At 34.9% G+C, this 8,907-nt stretch overlaps 3 protein-coding genes across 5 annotated transcripts in view; 2 read left to right on the top strand and 1 right to left on the bottom strand.

Annotated features, from left to right (window-relative positions):
• Positions 1-963: 963 nt before the first annotated feature.
• On the top strand, positions 964-2,059 carry Uros1 (Uroporphyrinogen III synthase 1). Its single transcript, XM_018520525.1, has 2 exons — positions 964-1,177; positions 1,283-2,059. Exons 1-2 carry the CDS (start codon positions 994-996, stop codon positions 1,897-1,899), a joined length of 801 nt encoding a protein of 266 aa, XP_018376027.1. The 5' UTR covers positions 964-993; the 3' UTR covers positions 1,900-2,059.
• Positions 2,060-2,796: 737 nt separating this feature from the next.
• Positions 2,797-6,664, bottom strand: Pez (protein tyrosine phosphatase non-receptor pez). 2 transcript variants are annotated; one of them, XM_018520520.1, is made up of 7 exons: positions 6,214-6,664; positions 4,946-5,311; positions 4,577-4,745; positions 4,330-4,491; positions 3,606-3,694; positions 3,213-3,405; positions 2,797-3,131 (listed from the first exon to the last, which is right to left on the bottom strand). In XM_018520520.1, exons 2-7 carry the CDS (start codon positions 5,290-5,292, stop codon positions 2,814-2,816), a joined length of 1,278 nt encoding a protein of 425 aa, XP_018376022.1. In that variant the 5' UTR covers positions 5,293-5,311; positions 6,214-6,664; the 3' UTR covers positions 2,797-2,813. The 2 variants fall into 2 exon arrangements, with proteins under 2 accessions (XP_018376022.1, XP_018376023.1); XM_018520521.1 differs by having other exon boundaries at positions 4,946-5,207.
• An 803-nt stretch (positions 6,665-7,467) lies between these two features.
• Positions 7,468-8,907, top strand: part of LOC108769499 (TBC1 domain family member 13) — a 7,660-nt gene continuing 6,220 nt past the window's right edge. For both annotated transcript variants that reach the window (XM_018520519.1, XM_018520518.1), the window contains exons 1-2: positions 7,468-7,797; positions 7,870-7,943. In XM_018520519.1, coding sequence (XP_018376021.1) covers positions 7,778-7,797; positions 7,870-7,943 — 94 coding nt within the window. In that variant the 5' untranslated portion in view covers positions 7,468-7,777. The remainder of the gene's footprint in view (positions 7,798-7,869; positions 7,944-8,907) is intronic.

The raw sequence follows: 8,907 nt of genomic DNA, 5'->3' as shown, positions 1-8,907 counted from the left end.
CTACGTCTATCGCTATCGCTATGTCTATCGCTATCGCTATTGCCTCGCATTGTGTTTAGGCCTTAAATCGAATACGCTATAAGATGTACAGGAGCCCCAAAAGCACCCGTATTCCGTATTGCTCTGTTATTAAGGCCCGTCTACAATGCACGAAGTAAGAAGTAAGAGTAAGAAATTCACCAATCACAGTCGAATGTGAGAAGAATAATCGACTGTGATTGGTCAATTTCTTACTCTTACTTCTTACTCCGTGTATTGTAGACGGGCCTTTAGATCGAGCTGCTACGTCATTACGCATGCGCACAAAGTTTCCTAGAGCAGACGAATTCTTGCCAGCTCCCATCACCCATCACTGATAGGGCCCAGACACACACTTTTGCATAACGCATAACGCATAGTGCATAAGCAAATCAACCAATCAAAATTCTTCTTTTCCATGGAATGAGAGGAAAGGAAAGCTTCTGATTAGTTGATTCGCTTATGCACTATGCGTTATGCGTTATGCAAGAGTGTGTGTCTGGGCGCATATTCCAGAGTTATCTAGGCGTAATTCCTGAACGCACCCTTGTATAGAGTCGAGATGATAGATATTTTAACCTCTAAAGTCTTGAACTTTAACGCTTAATAATTTGATTCACGCGGCCGACTGCCGCGTTTTTCTGCCAGATTCTTTCGTTTTAAGTGAATACGCGTCGAATGAGTACATTTTTATTAAGATTTTAGGGAGAGAAAAGGTATTTTAGATAATTACTAAAAAAAAGTTTTGTATTATTTTAGATATTACCCTTCAAAAACATTATTTTTTACATATAAATTTATTCAGAATATCACTGACAATTATTAATAATTATTTTTTGGTAAATGATTTCAAACTTTTTTTTGACAATCCAACATTATACAGTTTGTTATTGTTACTAATAGTTACAATATATATACATTTTTTTCTTGTACCAAAATTTCAGTTTACAAATTAAAAACACTTTTGCTCATATAATGGCTGGAAATTACAAGAGAGTAGTATTGTGTAAAGGATTATCTGAAAAGAGCAAGCAGGAAACATATAGCAAGACATTGGAATCAGCTGGTTATAATTGCGAATGTTTACAAACTTTAAAATTCGAATTTGTGAATATTTCGGATCTGCGAGCATGTCTGCGAGTAGCTGACAGATATAGTGGTAATACATCTTATTATTTTCAACATAATTATATTACATAATTATTATTATATTATATAGTTATTATAACTAATATTATATCTATCATCTGTTAATTAATTATAGGTTTAATATTAACTAGTCCTCGTACAGTTGAAGCTGTTGTATTGGCAGTAAAAGAAGATACTAGTATCCTGTATCATTGGGAACAGGTGCCAACGTACTGTGTGGGAACTGTGACAGAGTCTCTCGCAAGAAATCAACTTAATTTGCAACATTGTGTAGGCAGTCAGTCTGGTAATTCAAAGCAACTGGCTGCAAAAATTATTCTTGATATAAAAAAAGATTCCAAACCATTATTGTATCCATGTAGTGAAATTGCACGTGAAACTATCTCTTGTACTGTTGGAGATAGTGAAATTTCAATAAAAAAGATCATAGTTTATAGAACATTAGAGAGTGAAACTCTTGAACAAGAATTACCAAAAATGCTCGAGAAATCTCCTAGTATATTTGTTTTTTTCAGTCCATCTACAGTTGAGCATATTACAGCGCAACTTAAGAGAAATTTCTATAATGTCAAAAATATAAAAGCAGTAGCAATAGGACCTGTAACAAAAGATGCATTAATTGATTCTGGTTTCAATGTATATGCCACTGCGAATAAACCTGAACCAGTAGCTTTAATGCAAGCGATTACAGCTGCTGATTCTATAGAAAATTTAAAAAAGAATAATTTATGACATGACGTCTTTTGGGTTGTTTGTCATAAAGATCGATCATGAAAACCGGAAAACCAAATTGGTGCGCAGTTTATAGACAATATAATGTGCATTTGCAAATTTGGGGGTGATCCCGATTGATCACGGCTCGATTGGACACTATCAATTACAGCGACCAGTGCCTAGGAGCTTTGTAGTCTCAAGCGCTGTGAGTGGCTTGTATCCAATTGAGCCGTGTCCAACTTTGGGTGCCACCCCAAATTTGTATATAAGTATTATCAAGCACCAAGATCTGCTTCGACCAAATATGGAATTCTTTCTTTTTGATTTAAATAAGAATGCTAGAGGAAAATATTATGTAATGGTATACATATATATTATATGAAGTTATTAACATTTTTTTAATATTTTGATATTGTAAAACATATATTTTTTTAATATATAAATATTTCTCAAATTATTTCACAATAAGAGGAATCTTTCTTCAGTTCATGTAAGTTTGTTAACAATAATTATAAATAATGTACATACAATATATATTTTAGAGAGCTATAAAAGCAAATGTGTGTACGCGTGCGTGTATGTGTGTTATATATGTAAATATATCTTACAATTGTAATTTTGATTGTTATCTAGTTTTATTATATTACATTGCTTTTCTCAGAAAGAATAATGTATAATTTCGTTGATAAAAACGCTGTTTGTAAATTTGTGCATACACATGTTATATTGTTAATAATTTTATTGTAGTATATATTTATAAAAATAAAACATAATATTCGAAACGAAACAATATATTTAATATATTTAATATAGTTTATAAATATTTTATTTGCAATATTTATGAATTATACGTAATATATAATCTCTTTTGCATATTAAAATTTTTATATCACAAATATTTCAATAAAACTTTATCAGATATCTTATTAAATTTAATACCTATTGCGGTTTACACCGAGCAGGCACGAAATATCTGAACCAACTATTGCTGACTGATTCGCATAATAAGGCTGAGAAGCGTTTCCACTATTATATTTCATTTGGACTGCCGTTTCATAATCAGGCGCCGGTCTATATGATGGTAATAACGCGCGCAAACTATTTATATCGGTTGACGAAATAGATACAACAGGACACGGTGACGGTATTGAAAGATCGTTGTAACTTGTCCACCGTGTATGTGTGTCCGAGGTTCTGTTATCCGAATTCACGGATACTGCTTGCTCACTAGAATCGTTTGTATCATTATCCTGTAACAATATATTAATGCCTACAATTACATAAAATTCTATATGATGTTTAAATAATTAAACAAATGTTAATTTACGCACACAGCAGCCACTAGATCTTTCTGGTGGACGGCGTTCTTGATACTGTATATAGAATAAATGTTGGGCTATACATAATCTCCATATGTATTTTGCATCGCGCGACTCGGTAAATACAAATTGCTTTGCTTCTTCACATTTGCACTCTATTCTAAACGTCTTCTTTTGATTTATGACATTACTGATGTCTTTCCATCTGCAAATCGTAAATTATTTATTTAATATGCTGTAATAATTTAGTGCATATAAAAAGTCCTTTTAAGCTGAATTTTTTGCACTATTTATCTCCTCTTTTTTTTCCAATGTGGAAAGAAAAAAAGAAAAGAAGACATGCGAGAAATTCAGCTGAAAAGAACAGACCTAAAGTCACATATATAAAATAAAAAGTAAATTAACCTATAAAATTGCGTTGTTTGAGTATTAGGATAGGCCACCATAATTCCATTGATGGAAATTCCAAGTATAACTTTGTTGTTACTATTATCCTGAAATATTCCATAATTGCAGCATTTGAAAAAAGCAACAAAAATTAATTAAACAATATCTTTATTTTTAGACCATATATGTGAGAAACACAATCAATACTAGAAATTTAAAATGCCTATTACGGTCGAAGCTGGATCTTCGTTGTTTTTTTTAAATAATTTAATCTTGAATTACTAATATACACTATATATGTACTTGCATATATACTATATTGTAGTCTTTCAAACTGCGCGCCGAATTAGCCTCGGTGGTCTAATGGCTTGGGACGCTCGTACGATTTACAAGAGATCCGGGTTCAAGTCTCGGCCGAGGTAATTTTTTTCGCAATAAATTTATTAACAGTTTTAATATATTAACATCTTTGTAATATATGATGCTTGATGGTAGCATCAAAAATTATTAAATTGCTTGTCAATTTAATTCGCGATTACTAGAGTAGTTTTAATTGCGTTTATTTAGTCCGGAAAAATAATTCGGCGCGCAGTTTGAAAAAGATTACATACGATATATATGCAAGTACATATATAGTGTATATTAGTAATTCAAGATTGAATTATTTAAAAAAGTAACGAAGATCCAGCTTCGACCGTAATAGGCATTTTTAAAATTAATTAATTTATCGCGCTATTTATACCTTGGCAGGAAAAGTTTCAGTGCCATATCCCTCCAGTTGCGTGGCAATTGAAATATATAATTCTTCTGCAGTAGCTTGTGTCATATTGGCAAAACCTTTATATTGACATATTGCTGTGTATAAAAGAGATTCTTGTCCATTTGGATCTGTTTTGTTTACGTCCTAAAGAGAAATTTAAATAAAACCCGAATTTAGATTTATATGACATTTGCAATTAGAATAATTTAGTTATAAAAATTGGTGTTACGTTTGGGAAGAAAGTGCATTGTTGGAGATATTCGATTGTGTGTCTCTCTGGACTATAATTTCCAAACTCAGCTTGCATAGAATAGCTTGCCAACACACAAGCCTGTCTGTAATTACAATGTACTTTGTTTTCTAGCACATCATTCTTCAGTTGAAGATAATAATGATATCTGTGGAAGGAAAAAGAGAAGAAACACATAAAATTATATTTTTTAAGAAACTTATAGGTCTGTTATTTTTAATATCATTTAATGTCAGACTCATATTTCCTCATTTCTTCTCTAATTTGAAGAGGAAACAAGTAAAGATAAACTGTGCAAGTTGAGCTAAAAAGAACAGACCTTACATCACTTAAGCGAATTAAGTTAACCTTGTCATCTCATCTTGAATGAGTTGTACATCCACTATATAGTACATAACTCTTAAGTAAAGCGTAAAGCTTTTAGCATCTTTTTCAAGTTGCCTCTTTAAAGGTTTGTCCATATCTATCCATCGAAGTGATGACGTACTGCGGCAAATATAGCGTAGGCTAAAAAACTCTGGTTGCCCTAATCCCAAACGTTGCATCACGTTGTCCAGACACTCCTGGCCAACACTGTCGATGCTGAGAGTGCATTCTATTGAAGTGGCATCTAACAATTCGACACAAATTACATACTGATTCTTGGACACGACATTATACTGTCTGCTCTTTTTCAAGTGGAACTTGAACGGCATTTTGGCAGCCGCAAAGTAACTAAAAAAAATACGTAAATATGTAACGCATTGATTACAAATCTAAGGGAAATCCAAAGTGTCACAAAAGTCTATTTTTTATAACTTTTTTTGTAACGGTTTTGTATAACTGAATTAGTATACACTTTTGGAATTTAAAATGGAATAGATACATATTTGATATTTTTTAGCAAAAGAGAGAAAGAAAATCCAGAAAGTATAGTTTAATGCAGGAATAAAGAAATAGACCCAATGTATCCTAATAAATACGAACTAACACGTACATCAATATTATAATTTTCGATTTAACAATATAAATGTAATGTAATATATTGTAATAACAGTTACCCAGATAGCAAAGCGTGTAACAGCAAAATCGTACAAATCTGTGATTGCTTATGATGCTGGCAACTTGCCATAGATTTACCTTTGATTTCTCCAACGTGGAGAGAAAAGGAAGAAAGATGAACCGTGCAAGAACTTTAATTAAAAAGAACAGATCTTATGTGTATATGTATTGCCAGTATTTTACAGCAAAATAGCTGCGTCAATGTTATCTTGCGTTATCGGCAATATGACAGCATTGTATGATGCTATATATTATGATAACATAATGGCAACAGTATGAATTTTGATAAGGATGATTTTAAAGTTGTTGGTAAATTGCTGGTAAGTTGCTACTCAATATTGTCATATCATGAAGGCATCAAGTGAACAAATGAAGACTCAGTTGTTGCAATTCTGGTAGCAACACATACTTAGCAATGCATACTTAACAAGCAACTTGCCAGTAACAGGATAGATATGTTGTTATTTGGGTACATTGATGATTAGGAAATTATAACATTAATGTTAAATACTGTTAGTTTGTGTTCAACAGGATGCAGAATAACGATAGATTATAGATTAAGAAATTCCACTTACAATTATATCAAATATCATTCGCGTTATAAAGTGACATTACGATCTCTATTTACGAGAAACGTCGCAGTACAAATTGGCGATATAACAAGTTAAGAGATATATTGATATATATTTTAAGCGGTGCGCGCGCACACACACACACACGCGAATTCCTTTAATGCTTAAAATATCACACTCATCAGTCACTTTCTTGTGTAAACACTGTAAATAGTGTACACATTATTCGCTCAGCGGGCACATTATCCATCCGAGATAGATGTATATTTTGGCAATTCCAGACTCCGTTATCAGTAGCCATATCAATCGGCTGATATCAAACAGCAAACATTGAATTCCTTTTAAAGTATCACTCGGCATCGCGATCTATTTTCCAAGTTTTCGCAGTTTCTGCCCTTTCGGAGTAATCCGACCCATCAACGAGATAAACTATACATTACTGATAGTTACTGACAATACTTTGCTGTTGCTTACTGTCGGTATAGGTGCATTCGGGGAGACGCTAGTGACGCTACTAGTGCTATTGTCTCATTCTATCCTCATTATTCATTTTAGACATAAAACAAGGATAGAAAATCTCTCGGCACGAGAGCATGCGAGAGTATCGATACTTCGTCCGGTTGCGACGAATATCGATGTTGATATATCGAGAGGGCAAAAGAAGGAGATAAAGGCTGTGTTCCAAAATTGACTGCGGCCAGTACTGGAAATCTATAGTGTACGTAACGTAAACTGTAGCATTTTCATTGCTAGCAGTAAATTTGGAACACAGCCAAAGTTATTAGATTAACAAAGTACCGCAAACTGCCGCCATTTTGGCTCCATTACGCTGGTTATTCAAAACGGGTGGCACCCAGTTGGACACGGCTCAATTGGACACGAGCCACTCACAGCGCTTGGGACTACAAAGCTCCTAAGCATCGGTTGCTGTGATTGGTGGTGTCCAATCGAGCCGTGGTCAATCGGGATCACTTCTTCAAAACTTCAGCCTCTTTCGCTGCGGTTTTTGCAATTTTCAACACAGCAACCGGGCATTTTCGATAATAACAGAATCAGGTTCTTCTTTTTCCAGACCCTTGTATAGATTTCCGACCTTTTAACAGAATCAGATTAGGATAACACTTCGACGTCATTTTGGCTCCAAATGCTAATTCAGTGAATTTTCTCATCGCAATACTTTGTTAATCTAGTAACTTTAGAGGGAGAGGGAGTGAGAGAGAGAGGGGGGGGGGGGCATCGATATTCACTCGTCGGAATACTCCGAATGCTCCGGTCGCTCCGGAGTCAATGGCCATCGCTGCCGGCTACAGCTGGTCGTGAGTCTGGTGGAGCGATTCGAAAGTGATGACGATCGTCGCGTGCGTCGAGGCGACGGGCCGCAGTCAATAATGAGAAAACGAGATTTACGGGATATCGCTGTATCAGATCTGTACACGCGTCTGCCTGCACGCATCGACGCCGTGTCGCACGCCCACTGAATGCTGATAAGGAGCCGCGGTTAGATCCGTGCAGCTTTCACGCCGCTGGACCCCTGCTTAGTGTCACATCAGTCACATGTGCTACGAACATGAGCATTCTGCGAAAGAGGTAAGCAAAATACCTGCGCGAGATGTTGTTCCCCGATTCGATTTGTTTCATGTGTCTGTGGATTGTTTACAGATTGAGCGAGTTCGACGATGTTCTCGATGCGGACGAGATAGATACGGTCAGCCTCAGTAAAATATGTTTCCATGGTACGTCTGTCATTATACATATAACTGAAGCAAATTCAGTCACTTGCACTACTAGATTAGTGCATACTAAAAGCTGCAATAGATGATGAATTAATAAAGTTACATGTAAAAGTATATAAATATTTTAAAATATCCAATAATAATATTGTCATATTATTTAACAGAACATACATGTATTATTTGATTGTTAAATTTGATTATACGTTATTGCGTTTAGATATTCCATATAAGTGTAAAGATCCAAATAGCAAAATGTTAGCAGGATGTCCACAGACTGGTAACAGCCCTTCTACAATAAGCCGCAAGTCAGAAGTTCTAAGCTATTTTGAGTCATAATCGATGAAGTTGGCCAATAGCTAACTTGAACGATTTGGTTAAGACAGGTTAAGACTTCTGATGTTCTGACTTGCGGCCTATTGTAGAAGGGTAGTGTAAAGATCCAAATAGCAAAATGTTAGCAGGATGTCCACAGACTGGTAACAGCCCTTCTACGATAAGCCGCAAATCAGAAGTTCTAAGCTATTTTGAGTCATAATCGATGAAGTTGGCCAATAGCTAACTTGAATGATTTGGTTAAGACAGGTTAAGACTTCTGATGTTCTGACTTGCGGCCTATTGTAGAAGGACTGTGACAGATTTGATCAGAAGATGTTAGCAGACTGATCACAACTGACGTTGCATTCTGTTCCTGTTCTGCCGACAGAATCTGTTAACATTCTACGCAAACAAATTGGTAGCAGAAATCAAATAGAACCTGCTGATAGAATCTGATAGCAGATTGCGAGCAGAAACTGAGCAGAGTCTGCTGACATAACTTGAAAGCAGAAACCGAGCAAGATCTGTCATTTTCATCAAATTTATCAACTTGGTTAAATCAACTTGGATTAAATCAACTTGGTTTCTTATAAGAAATTTTGTGTACATATATATAAACGGTTATACAGGGTGACCCATTTTAACTTAG

Source organism: Trachymyrmex cornetzi, unplaced genomic scaffold, assembly GCF_001594075.2.
Source record: "Trachymyrmex cornetzi isolate Tcor2-1 unplaced genomic scaffold, Tcor1.1 scaffold913, whole genome shotgun sequence".
NCBI classification, from domain to species: Eukaryota; Metazoa; Arthropoda; class Insecta; order Hymenoptera; family Formicidae; genus Trachymyrmex; species Trachymyrmex cornetzi.
Note: the sequence above shows the minus strand (reverse complement) of the source record. Positions and strands in the feature narration are given on the sequence as shown.